At 45.1% G+C, this 16,004-nt stretch overlaps 2 protein-coding genes across 2 annotated transcripts; one reads left to right on the forward strand and one right to left on the reverse strand.

Moving 5' to 3' along the window:
- Positions 1–1,811: 1,811 nt before the first annotated feature.
- Positions 1,812–7,496, forward strand: LOC127301633 (cinnamoyl-CoA reductase 1). The gene is made up of 5 exons (XM_051331903.2): positions 1,812–2,199; positions 2,284–2,438; positions 2,573–2,761; positions 4,406–4,758; positions 7,130–7,496. Exons 1-5 carry the CDS (start codon positions 2,028–2,030, stop codon positions 7,347–7,349), a joined length of 1,089 nt encoding a protein of 362 aa, XP_051187863.1. The 5' UTR covers positions 1,812–2,027; the 3' UTR covers positions 7,350–7,496.
- A 5,122-nt stretch (positions 7,497–12,618) lies between these two features.
- On the reverse strand, positions 12,619–13,561 carry LOC127301634 (uncharacterized). Its single transcript, XM_051331904.2, has 3 exons — positions 13,404–13,561; positions 13,193–13,330; positions 12,619–13,087 (listed from the first exon to the last, which is right to left on the reverse strand). The coding sequence occupies exons 1-3, from the start codon at positions 13,506–13,508 to the stop codon at positions 12,971–12,973; spliced, it is 360 nt and encodes a 119-aa protein (XP_051187864.1). The 5' UTR covers positions 13,509–13,561; the 3' UTR covers positions 12,619–12,970.
- Positions 13,562–16,004: the final 2,443 nt, after the last annotated feature.

Here is a 16,004-nt window from a genome sequence, read left to right on the forward strand (position 1 = left end):
TTGACACCATCCCAAAAATACAACTTGGACAAGTTGTTCATTTCACTAGTATGAATTTCAGTAAATCGGGCAATACTCCAACACTCATTCACCCCCTAGGCGAGGTTAGCTCAGATCAACGTCGGGTGTCTTCATCGAGTTAATGTCGTCACACGCACACACACGTACGCGCACACACACGTGCGCAAACAAAAAGAAAACTAGGAACCTTCTCACGTAGCCTAGGTCTTGTCCTGTAAGAAAAAACCCAGGTCCACCCTAGTTTCGAACCAAAATATTTTTGAAGATACATTAGTAAGATATTTTTGAAAATAAAACCGCAAAAAGGGAATTGAAAAATATGGACTGGCTGTTTTGTCCAAAACCACATCTTTCGGAGAACCACGAGGGTATCTATTGATGGGCTCATACTATACCTGGGCATGTGTTGGGCCAGGCCTCATGTCGGGCCGAGGAAAGCCCGACGCTGAAAAATCAGGCCCAAGCTTAACCCGGCCCGACCAAATACCCACCAAACCCGTTGGGCCATCAGGTTGCGGGCCGGGCAGTAGTGTAAAACACCGATTTCGGGCTACATAGGCCCGGCTCGTTTGTCGGGCAAACATTTCTAGACCTAAGCCCGAGTTTTTCGGGCCGGGCTGCCCATGGCCAGGTATAGCTCATAACGACGTATGACATTTCGAGCAATTGATGCAAAGCACGTGTAGGGTTTTATCCCATCCGTGTGGCGTGTGTAGGGTGTAAATGAATAGGATAATTTCCTCGCCGAAACTGGTCCCAAATTCGCTTTGAAGTGTCCATATATGATTTTAAAGAATGTGACAAATAAAGATATCCAATTTCGAAATAGTGCTCCGGATACGGTATAGGATATGGTATAGCAAATAACATGCTGATATGGATTGTCCGATATTAAATTAAGATAATCCGAATGTTTTAAACCGCATAATTCGATTTTTGAGTCAAAAGCGAATGCCAATTCAGAAGGTTAGCAGTTATTGAGTTTCAAAATTTATTTGGCGAGCATATCTAGTTCTAAATTCTATCACGTAAATTGTGTCTTTTTTTAATAACTACACAAGACTAAAAGTTTAAATCTCTCTCAAGATTTGCGAAAACTATAGCTATCTACTGATATATATATCCGACTATATTTGTTTTCGGACCGCATGCGTCCTATTTCCGATTCGAATCTGCACTCCGATATATCCACATTGAATCTAAAACCGATCAATATTTGCTCCGATCTAAATCCGGAAAAATATGTGGTGAAGGATATGGTATAAGCAAAATCCGATTTGATCCATTTGTACCTCTAGGCGTGTGCAAGACCTGGAGGAAAGAATGGCGCATCTGTAGGGTGCAGTCCCACCGGTGGAAAATGTGAGCTCACCGTATTGTCCCCCGATGGAGCATCGAAACGGAGTCGGAACACGATTTGCGCCACGTACAGAGCATGCATGATTTCCCTTGTATGCGGTCCAGGATCTTAAACTGCCTTCCATTTCCAGGAACCTACCGATTGGCTGCAAGCCGTAGCTAGCGGTTTGAAGTCACGGCATTGCCGCCCCCGATTAACCCACCCGTCGCGCGCGCGGTCGGTCGTTTCACCGTCCTGCCTAGGCTACGCACGCGCGCGCGCAGTTGGGCCAGTTGTAGGTAAGCCGACTCGAGATCACACACCCGGCCTCACCTACTACCTCTCGCCGTCGCGGTCACCGTGTCACACTCACGCCCAGGGGAGCCACCCGCCCACACGGCGCCTAGCTCATCCCCTCTCACTACTCTTCTTCTCCTCCCTCTCACCTCGCCGTCGACCCAGCTCCCGGCTCTATAAATTCCGCACTACTCGAACCAACATCGCCCAGGCCTTTGCCTTTTACGACGAATCCTACCAAACCGAGCTACCAGATCCTTCTCTACTAATCGAGCTCCCTACGCTGCTCCGCCTGTCTTCGTTTCCGCCTCACCGCCGGCCGGTTCTCCGCTCCAAGCTACGTCCGTCCGTCCACATATATAGCATCGACATGACCATCGCCGAGGTCGTGGCTGCCGGAGACACCGCCGCCGCGGTGGTGCAGCCCGCCGGGAACGGGCAGACCGTGTGCGTGACCGGCGCCGCCGGGTACATCGCGTCGTGGCTCGTCAAGCTGCTGCTGGAGAAGGGGTACACCGTCAAGGGCACCGTCAGGAACCCAGGCATGTCACCCATGCATTCATCATTTTCTTACTAGTCGTATGCGTTATGCGACTTGTGTATTAACTATTGTGGACTGCATGCAGACGACCCGAAGAACGCGCACCTGAGGGCGCTCGACGGCGCCGCCGACCGGCTGGTCCTCTGCAAGGCCGACCTCCTCGACTACGACGCCATCCGCCGCGCCATCGACGGCTGCCACGGCGTCTTCCACACCGCGTCCCCCGTCACCGACGACCCCGTACGTACTCCATAGAACTCGGCACCCCTAGCTTCTCTCCGTTCTCTCTGTATGTCTGTCACCGTCGATCGCCATGGCAGCACGCATGCATGCGCGCGCAACGCTAGCTAGACGCTGACCGACTCATTGTGCAGGAGCAAATGGTGGAGCCGGCGGTGAGGGGCACGCAGTACGTCATAGACGCGGCGGCGGAGGCCGGCACGGTGCGGCGGATGGTGCTCACCTCCTCCATCGGCGCCGTCACCATGGACCCCAACCGCGGGCCGGACGTGGTCGTCGACGAGTCGTGCTGGAGCGACCTCGACTTCTGCAAGAAAACCAGGGTGGGTGCTGCATGCTCAATTTTTATTATCATAGCTACCCTTTTTCTGCACCATGCTGCATTTCTTTTCCAAAAACAACTCTCAAAAGATATGCTACGTGGTGAGTTCCTATAGCTGAATTATTACAACTACCACCCTATCGATCACTACCGCCCTAAAAGTGTTCAACTTTTGAAGGCAACCAAAACCAATACATGAACGACGATCGTGTGCGCTTGTCGTCGTTATCATTAGCCTCTGTAGCTCTAATTTTCACCTATGTACGCATGGATAGACGATTCGGAAATACAGTTCAGTTTACCTACCATATACTATGCCGAAATCGAACGCACACAGGTGTGAGGCAGCAGCCGCTCACGAGTTATGCGCCGAAACCGACATCTCGGAATCTTCAGTCCACAATCAAAAAATAGACACCTGGTACCACTACAAAATTATACTCCTACTGTATATTGGTAAAACAAAACATTTTCTTTTTTATTTGATAGGAGTGCTGCAAATTAAAGTACTTTGTGTCATTTTTCAAAGGAAAAAAAAAACACCTTTACCACTCTTCTTCCTTGCCATCATTTTTTTTTTACCAAAGTTTGTTCTGTCAAATGAACATATATATAGTTCGGTGCTATCTCAGTGCCATTTACCGGCCACTAGCTAGTAGGACTGCCATGTTCCAGCAAATTGTCTAGTGGACCGGAGTGGCCAAAAGGAGCCAATTATCTAGGGTTGCAAGCGGGATCACACAAAAGCCTCGCCTCTAGTTCATTTTATCAATTAAGTGGTACTTTCTCAGGGACCCCCCTTGCAACTCTACCATTACATCCGTGCAAAATAAAAGCTAGCATCACGCACCAGATTTAGTACTCCCTCCGTTTTTATTTAGTTCGCATTCTAGGTTCAGCCAAAGTCATACTTTGCAAAGTTTAACCAAAATTATAAGAAAAAAATATCAATAATCATCATACAAAATACATATAATATAAGAGTAAACCTTATAACGATTCTACAATAGATTTTTTTATTGCATATGTCAATATTTTTTCATAAATATTTACTCAAAATTATAAGGTTTGACTTTGACTAAACCCAGAACCTTCTTAGAGAGGAAGAAATGCATGGGCAAAAGCAAATCATGCATATGGGCAGGAGTAACATTTTTTTGACTTTCATAGAAAGTACTGTATGGCACTAAACGGTCTAAACCGGACACTGGAAGCAAATCGTGCACGTGGGCAATATTATCTACCGTCGCGTCGCCAGTCTCCCCATGCCCATGACCATGCTTGGAATTTTAGTCTCGCCGGAGCTGCCGAGTGCATGCATAGTGACGAGTTTCAATAGGCCACTATATATGTGATCATGGCTCTTGATTTGTCACTTTCTTTTTTTGCCGAAGGATATAGTAGTATTACTTTCTCTGCTATCACAAAGAAAGAACTGATTGTGTCTAGTCTAGGTGGTCTCAGAATTCTGCATGACTCCAGAGTATTCTTGATGCCACTTGTTTGTTATTGCAAGAAACTTAATTCGGAGACAACCAAAAGCTCATCCCATGTCTCTGGAACTAGTAGACATAAGAAAATCTCATGGTATCAGTTTGCTATTTATCTACAACTGAAACGGCATGTTTGGTTTTATTAAATTCAGAACTGGTACTGCTACGGGAAGGCGGTTGCGGAGCAGGCGGCATCGGAGTTGGCGCGGCAGCGCGGCGTGGACCTTGTGGTGGTGAACCCGGTGCTGGTGATCGGCCCCCTGCTGCAGCCGACGGTGAACGCCAGCATCGGCCACATCCTCAAGTACCTGGACGGGTCGGCCAGCAAGTTCGCCAACGCCGTGCAGGCGTACGTGGACGTCCGCGACGTGGCCGACGCCCACCTCCGCGTCTTCGAGTGCGCCGCCGCGTCCGGCCGCCACCTCTGCGCCGAGCGCGTCCTCCACCGCGAGGACGTCGTGCGCATCCTCGCCAAGCTCTTCCCCGAGTACCCCGTCCCCACCAGGTACGCGTACGACCTGCTTGCTAGCCGCTTCCGTTAATTCCATTGCCTTAATTGATTGCATGATGCCGCTCCTAATTTACTCACTTGCTAACTAATTGCATTCATATATGATCTACCAACCGTGGAGAAAATTAGCAAGAGTCTGTCGGGGCGTCCCGGTCCAGTGCAGTTAACCTGCATGTCGATGGTCTGCAGGTTGCAGCTTACTTGTGGTTCTTTAGTTCAGAGACACAGAGCAATTGGGCACTAAGCAAAACTGACATCACTGGTAATTAGGTAGCTCCCACACACTGAAGTGGGTGGATCCCATCGGTAGTAGGTAAGGGTGGATAGTACTGGACGAGAGCTCGATCGTTGTTGTAAAAAAGCGAGTGACCACCACTTCACCATCCACTGCAAGTAGCTGCTAGTGAACCATCCAACCAGCTCCCTGGATCACTCTGCTCCGTCCGTACCTTCAGCTACCTACAGAAGCGACATGAACACACAGACACACAAGGCCGGCTCACCATTCGCATAGGTCAAACCAAATGTTGGTGAACGGCAACATCGCCACAAGTCGCGTGCTAGTTCGAGGTTGTGTCCGGTGTACCGAGGCCACACTATTCGTGCTGCCCGTCGCTGATATTTGCACGCGTAGCTGTCGACGGAAGTAGGTGGACTGACAGATACACATATCCTCATTGCCTTCTCTGCTCGGTTTCTGCTAGGATTGCCATCTTCAGGAGTGCCTATCCGCACGGCAGAAACGCGTAGCATCAGGCCAGAAAGCAGCGTGCGTGATATCGTAACCCAGACGGTCTTCACCTGTCCATTCTGGGCTACCTGGCATACTACCTCGGTGCCGCTGTGCCGCTGACCAATTCGTGCACGACCACTATAGCAAAACCCTATGCATGTAACTGCTTCAAGATCAGCAGTGACATGTGCAATATAAACCTCAAGTGTGCACTCTAGTGCGTACTGATAAAACCGTATAACTGGTGACCCAGTCATTCTTCTCTTTTTTATTTGTTTGGACCAAACGAACACAGCATGTTATCCATCACCAACAAGTGGCGCTGATTTTTCAAACTACACTGGGATCATACTGGAAACCAAAGCAGGAGAACATCTTCGAACCAAGAGATGTTTACTAAATTTGAAAGAAAATGTACTGACAAGTAATCTGTCTGAAGCAAGACACATACTACCTCGGTTCGAACGTGGGACACCATGCCCGTGCCATATTAGCTAGGCACCACTCTGCCGTCGATTGTATCCCAACGGAGGGAGTATCGATTTGCGCAAAGTTCCTACATACATAGCCGCTCAAGATATAATCTTACGACCTTCCGTCGAAATCGGTGATACGTCGCAACCTATAGCTAACTTGGCAGAGCATAAAATAACTATCTAAGGTTGGGGTCTCCCTCTTTTCAATCAACCTTTCATACCGAATGATGGGAGTGTTTGTGAAAACATCTCTTGGTCGACTCAGCATTAGCGCCCTACCAATTTCTCTGTGGACAATGCCACCTTAAATCGTTTTTTAGTCTTCATGATTTACTCCCCCTTATATCTGGCCGTAGTCCCTCTTTTCCATTTTTCTTGTCTGGTTTTAAGTCAAATTTAGACTACTAAAACAACAGCAAGATTTTATGGAAGGGAGGTAGTGCAAAACAGAAAGTCCGATCGAAATGCGTGCCAATTTGTCGTCGCGGCGGCCGGACTAAAATGGATCTGCATGTCCATACCGTTCGTCGGAGTATCCTGCGAACGGTCGTGTGTTTAGTCAACATTAATGTGAGGTTCATGTGATACTCTTGCTTGAAAGATACTACTACTGCTACCTCGTAGACTGAATGAAGTATGTGGACTGTTCAGCTCTCTGCACATGTCAAATGTCGTTACTCATACCTTTCGTCAGAGCATCCTGCGACGCGCGCCGGTGCCGAAATTTCGCCGTGTGTTTAGTCAAGATCAACGTGAGGTTCATGCGGTACCCTATCTGGCTTCGAAGATACCAAGCAGACTGCGGCTAGATTGTCATTTTGATGTCGCAATCTTCACCAAACCTGCCCTTCCGGACCACAGCAGCAGTACGTAACAATGGTGTCATCGCCATGCGTTGCTCGTGTCCAAGGAAACGGAGGAATCTCGGCTTCCCACAAGTCACGCATCGATGTTCACACCTGAATTGGTCGACGTTTCTTCTTCTAGACTAGAAAAAGATTACAGAACAACGCAAGCTTCGTTCAAGTCCATACTTCTGTTCAGTATACTCCTGATGATTGCAGTTATATCAGCATGTCTATTCTGAATTTTTGCACTTCTATTCAAAGGATGGGCTGGAATTGCTACTGACTTTGGTGTGATGTGTGTGGCACAGGTGCTCTGATGAGACGAACCCGAGGAAGCAGCCATACAAGATGTCGAACCAGAAGCTCCAGGACCTCGGACTCGAGTTCAGGCCGGTGAGCCAGTCCCTGTACGAGACGGTGAAGAGCCTCCAGGAGAAGGGCCACCTTCCGGTGCTCAGCGAGCAGGCAGAGGCGGACAAGGAAACCCTAGCTGCCGAGCTGCAGGCAGGGGTTACCATCCGAGCATGAGGAACAAGAAATCAACCATGTCCATACTGCTACTGTCATGTAAACCAGCTGTTGAATGCCTAAAATCTAAGTTCTTGTAATACTGTGTTGTTTCATGTGGACTAGATTGATCGAATAAACATCTCTACACAAGGTTGCTAATTTGAAGTAGGGCTGTGTGCCGTCTGAAACGAAATTTAGAGGTTCTGAGTGCTATACCACACGGCCAGAGTTTGGCTTAGGCATCACAACCTTCTCATACGATCACTCTAGTTCACATGCTGATGCAGGAGCAACTTTTATCAGCAGTCTGCAATCCTTACTTGATCATTACATTACAGTAAATAAAATAGCAATACATGACTGTATCAACACAACTCACAAGATACAATGACACTTCATTGACAACAGGATCACAAATAATTGGCACTTCAAGTAACAAGGTCAAACAGAGGGAAATGCCGCAGCAAGTGACACTTCACAAGGAGGCCTGAACTATGAAACAAAAGAGTTGGTAAAAAATAATTAAGAGTTGGTGATAAGGCAATGCAACTAGAGTGCAGCAAAAGTTACAGAACTCCACCCTCAACTTCTTCAAATTGAGAAATGAGCTCAGTGAGAACAAGGAATCTTCAATACTCGATTGGAATCAACCATTGTAGTACTATATATAGTGGTGGCCCTCTTGATCATCAAAAAAGGGGCCATTATATCGGCATACGAGTTGCCAACCTCTTACAGAGGAATAGAACAGTTATTTAGATAAGACGTGAATGGGAACAAAAGTATGAAAGCATCATCTCTATGAAAGCATGTATTCACAAATATTTTGTTTTTGTTTTACTTACCTATTGAAAATCCTTTAGGTTTGTCCTCATTTGCTTGTCTTCTAACTAGGTGTTCAGTTTGTGGAACCAGATGACAAATTGACAATATACTACCTTCCTTACTTGGGTTTGGGAAATGAAATGAGTAGGATATAAAATAAGGATTTTTTTAAGGAGCATGCCATGATGGATGAGGTGATCTCTCTAACAAGAGCCCCTAAACATAGCAGGAGAACTGCCATTCCCCCGCCCATTGGGGGTGTACACGACATGATAAATGAAAATTAACAGAAAACACAAAATCTCCAAACAGCCCAGGAATAAACAAAGAATCTCCTATCAAATTCAATGAAGCTAGCGTAGAACTTCGATGGGTATTGAACTTTGATGGGTATTGAACCTGCCCTTCTGGACCACCGCAATGGTACGCAGTGATGTTGTCATCACTAAAGCATTGTTCGTGTCCAAGGAAACAGAGGAATCTCAGCTTCCCATAAGTCACGCATCATGTTCACACCTGAATTGGTCAACGTTTCTTCTTCTAGAAAAAAACCACAGATCAAGTCTACACTTCGGTTTTGTACAGTTGATGATTGCAGTGATATATACATGTCTATATCCTTATTTTTTTGTTCTTATTTTCAAAGGATGGGAATGTTACTAACTTCGTGTGATGTGTGTGGCACAGGTGCTCTGACGAGGCAAAACCGAGTAAGTAGCCATATAAGATGTCGAACAAGAAGCTACATGACCTCGGACTCGAGTTCAGGCCGGTGAGCCAGTCCCTGTACGAGACGGTTAAGAGGCCACCTGCCGGTGCTCATTGAGCAGGCGAAGGCTGACAATGAAACCCTAGCTGCAGAGCTGCAGGTAGGGGTTACCATCCAAGCATGAGTAACAAGAAATCAAGCACGTCCATACTGTTACTGTCCTCTAAACCAGCTAGTGTTTGTTGAGTGTCTAGGTTCTTGTAATACCATGCTGTTTCATATGAACTAGAGTGATCGAATAAACATCTCTACAAAAGGTTGCTAATTTTAAGAAGTGGGTTGTGTGCCGTCTGCAACCAAACTTAAAGGTTCAGAGTACCATACCATACGGCCAGAGTCTGGCTTAGGTATCACAACTTGTTCAGACCACACAAAAAAGTAGATAGTATTTTTTGAACAGCCTGAAACAAAGAGAGCACTGTGTTCTACATATGCTGATGCAGGAGCAACTTTATCAGCAGTCTGCAATCCTTACTTGATCATTACAGTAAATAAAATAGCAATACATGACTGTATCATCACAACTCACAAGAACCAATGACACTTCCTAGACAACAGGATGACAAATAATTGGTACTAAAAGTAACAAGGTCAAACAGAGGGTAATGACGCAGCAAATGACACTTCACAAACAAGCCTGAACTATGAAACAAAAGAGTTGGTAAAAAGAACGAAGAGTTGGTGACAAGGCAATGCAAGTAGAGTGCAACAGAAGTTACAGAACTCCACCCTGAACTTCTTCAAAGTTACGTAATGAGGTCAGTGAGAACAATGAATCTTGAATATTTGATTGGAATCAGCAATGATAGTACTGAAGATAGTAGTGGCCCCTCTTTATCATCAAGAAAGGGACCATTAAATCTAACACAACCTAACCCAATGCAACGTTGCAAGTTGACAACATATAGTCATCAAATCTGGCCCAGTAAAGACAGAACAGAACACATCAAGTAAAATATGCAAGGAACACACATACGAGATGCCAAACTCTTACAGACAAACAGAACAGTTATTTAGGTAAGACATGAATGGGACAAAAGTATGAAAGCATCATCTCTATGAAAGCATGTATTCACATATAATATTGTTTTTTGGTTTTACTTACCTATTGAAAATACTTTAGGTTTGTCCTCATTTGCTTGTCTTCTAAGTTCTAACTAGGTGTTCAATTTGTGGAACCAGGTGACAAATTGACAATGCAATACTACCTTCCTTGCTTGGGTTTGGGGAATGAAATCAGTTGAAAATAAAATAAGGATTTTAAAGGAGCATGTCATGATGGATGAGGTGATCTCTCTAGCCAAAAAGCCCCTAAATATAGCAGGAGCACTGCCATCCCCAGCCATTGTGGTGTACAAGACATGGTAAATGAAAATTAACAGAAGACACAAAAATCTCCAAACAAACCAGGAATAAACAAAGGATCTCATATCAAAATTAATGAAGCTAATATAGAACTTCAATGGGTATTTAAGTGCCCCATCACTCCATTTATACTTCTCAAATTATGTTTAGAGAACCCAAGGAGCCCAGTGTACTCTTCTGATGCATCGCGTAGCTAGGTCGATACATGTGAAGTCGAAGTCGAGAACTTCATTTTAGCATTGTGAAATCTACATGTAATAGGAAATGAGCTAACAATACACAAATGCTTTCTAACAGCTTATAAGTAACATGCTCGTTTCTGATGCTAGAGCATTCTTACACAAGTATAAATGGAACAGACAAGGCAATGATAACAACACTTCATAAAGATGCTAAAACTGTAGTATAAGGAATCTGAAATGAGAACAATTAGAATCAAGTGTGCCACTAAAAATAGTGGTGTCGTGCCCCGTCATTATGAGGATAAATCAAAAAAAAAAACTTCTCAGACCTAACCCAGCACAAAAAATGGTAAAAAACCATTTCGTCATCAAGTCTGGCCCAGTGTAAGACAGAAGCAACCATAAGATATCAAGCTAGAAAGAAGCATAGGAAATGCCAATCATGTGCAGTTAATTACAGTCTTAGACACGATTTAAAATGGCCCAAAACTGAGAATAAATTCAAATAAGTTTGTTTTTTATGGAAGAAGCTTTAATTTAGAAAAGAGTTGTTTTTCATAAGAACTTATGGGGGGGTCGCAACTCAAGCTCAATCCCCTCGAAACAAAACTATTTCAGGCCATAAAAGCCTTTAATCATTTACTCAATAAATTTGATTATATTTACATTGAAAAGAACTCTCGATCAAAGCTAATTATTGCAGCTCAGTCTTTTGTTGTTTCACTGAAGTATTTTGTCCCCATTTTGATAACTTTTAAATACACCAGAACTCCAGTCACCCCCAATTTTCCAGGTGTCTTACATGCTAAATGATAACGAAACTACCTTAAAGAAATTACAATGGGTCAACAAATAGTACACTCATTATTAAAACTTAACAAGAAAAACACTTCAGGTTCATCACGTCATGCAGAAATCCAAAAATTCATAACATTCTAGTTTTTACATATTATGCTTTATGTTCCACACATAACATCTACTCCCTCCGGTCGGATTTAATCGACGCGGAGGGAGACCTGCCCGATGCATGTCATTAGTGGTGGGTGGCGTCAATTAATTAAGTCCAGAGGTAGTAGTTATTTGCCATCCTGTAGGGCAACTGGCGTCCAAAATAATGCCATCCGCATTTCTTAGTCATTACACCCAACTACATGTACTCTTGTGCAAATTAACATATATAAGGTCTTATCTATCCCATACCAAAAGTAGATATGCATAAATATGTTGAATGAAAATAAAGAAAAGCTATAATTTAATTCTATAAAATCTGCACAGAGGACTAACTAGAGGAATGTCCAATGAAGCCTAAAATGAACAGAAGATCATAGGAGCCGCAAACATGCTCACATGATCTCCTAACAAGGTCAATGAGGGCTAAGATAGATCTTTCATGGGCTTAGTGATTTACTTTAAATAGGAAAAATCTGTTCAAAGAATCTGACAAAAAACACAAATAACCAGAGCATTCTGCTGTGATGCATCGAAAACTAATTAGAAATAGCCATACAAGGTCATCATAAGGGTTAGTTAATGAGGTTCATTTCAATAATGCTGAAAACATGGATGAAGCAACAGTACACTTCATACACTAAAAAGAGGAGGCCAATGGTAACTGAGCACATTGTATACAAACTGATGATATTACAGGAAATAATATCGCATTTGTGTTATTTGGAGAAAAAAAAATCAGAAACTGGAGCTTGTACTTAGGAAGTGGGAACTTAACAAATGTGGAGGTCCAAAAACCGAGAGCCACAAGTATCCGTTACGGTTACTATTTTGCATGGATGATGAGCCAGCAGAGGCCATTTTATTATTCTAGTGAAAATTACATATCCACTTTATCAAGAGCAAGGTTCAAGAAAGCGCTAGGCAGTCAATTAGGGCAAAAACATAGAGAGAGAGAGGATAAAGCATATTAAAATTTACACAATATGTACCATCCCAAAGTGGTATTAGTTGATTCAAACATAGAGAGATGGTACCAAGCATATTAGGGTTTACAGAAAAATAGATCTACCACCCCAAAGTGTGGTATTGATTGGAAAATAAGAAAGTTTGTCCATCACACATTTGGTGGTACTTTTCAGCTTTATATGGTCATTATGATGGTACCAAGCAATACACCAAATTGCACTTGGTAATGTAACTAAAAAAACCCTTCCCGCACGATATTATTTCACTTCACATATCAACTTTCATCCATTGAAATATAGGTCATGAAAGTACAGAATGTCACAAGGATTATGGATAGTAGTATAGTACTGCAAGAAAGGTCTTCCGTAAGGATAGCGACGGCACTACAACAAAGGATCCGGATTGCTATAAAGTCACAGACAAGTTCATTTCCACCCATTCACAGCTCCTTGAACATACTAGGCTACGCAAGATATATAAGCATCCATCTGAACAAACGACACTGACTTTGAAACGATTACCAGGTCCGCCAGATTCCAAATAAACGACCCAATTCAGAACAGAATCACTGGCAGAGCTACCTACTGCTTGAAGGTGTAGGGCTGGGGCAGCGACATGGGGCCCCGCTGGTCGTCATCTGCGTCGAGCAGCCTCTGCACCCGCTTCTTGGCGCAGTGCTGCCGGTCGAAGTGCCTCACCTGGAGAAGGAATCGAAACCAAGCGTTAGGCGAATCAAGCAAAGAGGGATCAATCGACATCGACGGGGGCTGGCTGCGAGGTGGGTGGGTGGGGGATTGATTTACCCAGGAGGGGCGGCAGGTGTTGACGTACTGGGCGCGGGACTTCTTGCAGTCGGCGGGGTAGAGGAGCCCGACGGTGGCGATCTCGGTGGGCTTCTTGTCCGCGTGGTTCTCCAAGCAGGCGTAGAAGGCGTCTCGGGCCTTGGGAGGATCGAAGCGCTTGCGTCAGCAGGTGAGAGGAAGGAGCGTATGCGGGGATAGGGTTCGGGGGTACCTTGTAGCAGGACTCGCGGCCCTTGGAGAGGACGTCGGCCATGACGGTTCCGTCGTGGTGGTGGTCGGAGTCGGAGCCGGAGCCGGAGACGGGGGCGGTGGGCATCGGCGGTGGTGAGGGAGGGGTTGGGGATTTTGATTCGCGAGGTTCCCTTGGGGCAGGGGAAAGGCAGCGGGTGGGCCGGCACGTCGTTCTGGGCCAGCATGGGACGTGGGAACAAGGCCTGGTCAGCTTGAGCTTGGGCTTGGGTGCGAGATCAGAAACTCCCACAGAAGGGTCCACCCAATAAAGTTGCTGAACTCTCAAAAAAAAAAAAAAACACCTCCGACAGAGGTAAGTACTTGGTCAATAGGTACTTGAGGTCAATTCCACATGTCAAGGAAATCCAGTTCTTTCAACCCATTTAGAGTTCCGTCCTCTTCGCCGGCGTTGCCGCCGATCTGTTTCGTCTCTGGTGGCGTTGGGGCCTTGAGGCGTGGCGAATAACGGTCCTCACCAGCGGGAGAGTTTTAATTCTTTGTTTAAATTATTTTAGTGTATTTTTTGAGATGTTGAGACGTCGGCTAAATCTCGAAGTCAGAATAAGGTTCTCCCCGCCTTATCCTCGGTTCAGTGGTGCTTCGAGTGCCAGCGGAGGGGGCATGGAGTTATGCGTCTCGCATATCCTCTGGGACCCAGTCAGGTTTCGTTGGTGTGGTTTCAGGTCTATCTCTTTCGACCTACGGGCCTCATCATTGGTGATGGTTGCTTATCTGGGGTGATGGTCATTTGGGGCCTTAGCATGACGATTTGCCGTTTGTATACTACAACAAACTCTACTACGACAAGTGTTTTCCAACTACGGTGATGGAGGGGCAAGGACGATGGATCGCCTTCGACTCGTGCCAGTGTGTAGGTCGCTAGGTGGTCTATGGACCTATTTGTAATAGTTATTACTTTTTGGGTTCTTTCTAAAGCTATGTATGATTATCAATAGATGGGTGCATTTTTTGCATTTTTTAAACTTCACCAAGAATTAGTCACTGGTAGAGAAAAGCCTTGAAGTGGCGTGGATATGATACGCGCACTACTAGAAAACAGCTAATCAGTGGCACACCACTTTTGGTTACCAGTGGCGCACTGCTATCACGCCACTGGTACCAGTGGCGCACCACTAGTGCGCCATTGTTATGGCACATAGTAGTGGCGCACCACGACGTGCGCTACATGTACAAGCAAGAGGTGCGCCACTAGGGTCCTAAAACGTCCACTAGTGAGTCAGATACAAGTGCGCCATAGTGAGCAATTTCGTGCGCCATAGCTAGCCATTGTTGGAAACAAGTAAGAACGGTCAGTGCACCATTTGAAGTGGTCACATGCGCCACAGCTAACAATCGTACAGAGACAAAAAATGGTGCAGGCCATGGTGCTTTGGTAATAACATTTACAGAGCAGTTCAAACAAAATTACAACGCAACATTACATAAAACACCATAACAGTAAAAATAGAAAAGCAATCGAGTCCCTCGGAGGACTGAGTTGCCGCCGGAGGGCCTCGTCGCCGTCGGAGGCCCGACATTTCCGCGTGATGCAGGAGGGAAGAGCCCTGCCCGACGGCCCAAGGATGCAGTGTGTTGCTGACGTCCATACTGCCGCGGCGGGCACATACAACACAGTAGTGTTGGTGGAGGACACCGACGAGTTGACGGAGAGGAGTGATGTTGTGCAAAGTATGCAGTTGGGAAACCCCAAGAGGAATGTATGATGAGCGCAGCAGCAAGTTTTTCCTTAGTAAGAAACCAAGGTTTAATCGACCAGTAGAAAAAAGAAATCAGTTTTGAAGGTGACTGACTTTGGTAGGGCGCACTACGGGTGTCAGCAACAACGTGGAACATGCACACAACACAACAAAAATACTTTAATCCAACTTACAGTGAGGTTGTCAATCTCACTGGTTTTTGCTGAAAACAAAGTATTAGACGTATAGCTTGGAAAGAGATGTTCGTTTACAGTGAAGTAAAGAGAACAGTGCTTTGCAGTAGATGGTTTTATCAGTGTAAAAGAAAGAACCGGGATCCACAGTTCACTAGAGGTGTCTCTTCATAAAGATAAATAACATGTTGGGTAAATAAATTACAGCTGGGCAATTGACAGAATAAAGACCATACATGACAAGATGATTACTATGAGATTCAATTGGGCATTACAACAACATTCATAGATTGTAATCCAACTGCATCTATGACTAATAATCCACCCTCAGGATATCATCCGAATAAATTTAGGTATGCAAGCAACAGATTATTGCATTAAGTAAAGTGTGTAAAGTAAACAATAGAATTATCCTTGGATAAAGCATTATTGTTTTCTCCCTAGTAGCAACAGCACATCTACAACCTTAGGAGTTACTGCCACTCTCCCAGATTACTAGAAGCATGATCCCACTACCGAGCATAAATACTCCCTCTTGGAGTCACAAGCACATACTTGGCCAGAGCATCTACTAGCAATGGAGAGCATGCAAGATCACAAATAACATATAAACAGGTCTATAATCAACTCAATCATAGTATTCAATATTTATCAGATCCCAGCAAACACAACATGTAGCATTACATAAAG

This window comes from Lolium perenne, chromosome 7, assembly GCF_019359855.2.
Source record: "Lolium perenne isolate Kyuss_39 chromosome 7, Kyuss_2.0, whole genome shotgun sequence".
In the NCBI taxonomy this organism is placed as follows: domain Eukaryota; kingdom Viridiplantae; phylum Streptophyta; class Magnoliopsida; order Poales; family Poaceae; genus Lolium; species Lolium perenne.

Coding starts and splice junctions, on each gene's coding strand:
- LOC127301633 (XM_051331903.2), top strand. CDS start 2,028: ATGACCATCGCCGAGGTCGTGGCTGCCGGAGACACCGCCGCCGCGGTG. Junction 2,439..2,572: donor CCCCCGTCACCGACGACCCC/GTACGTACTCCA, acceptor CTCATTGTGCAG/GAGCAAATGGTGGAGCCGGC. Junction 2,762..4,405: donor ACTTCTGCAAGAAAACCAGG/GTGGGTGCTGCA, acceptor TATTAAATTCAG/AACTGGTACTGCTACGGGAA.
- LOC127301634 (XM_051331904.2), bottom strand. CDS start 13,508: ATGCCCACCGCCCCCGTCTCCGGCTCCGGCTCCGACTCCGACCACCAC. Junction 13,331..13,403: donor GCCGCGAGTCCTGCTACAAG/GTACCCCCGAAC, acceptor GATCCTCCCAAG/GCCCGAGACGCCTTCTACGC. Junction 13,088..13,192: donor ACACCTGCCGCCCCTCCTGG/GTAAATCAATCC, acceptor TTCCTTCTCCAG/GTGAGGCACTTCGACCGGCA.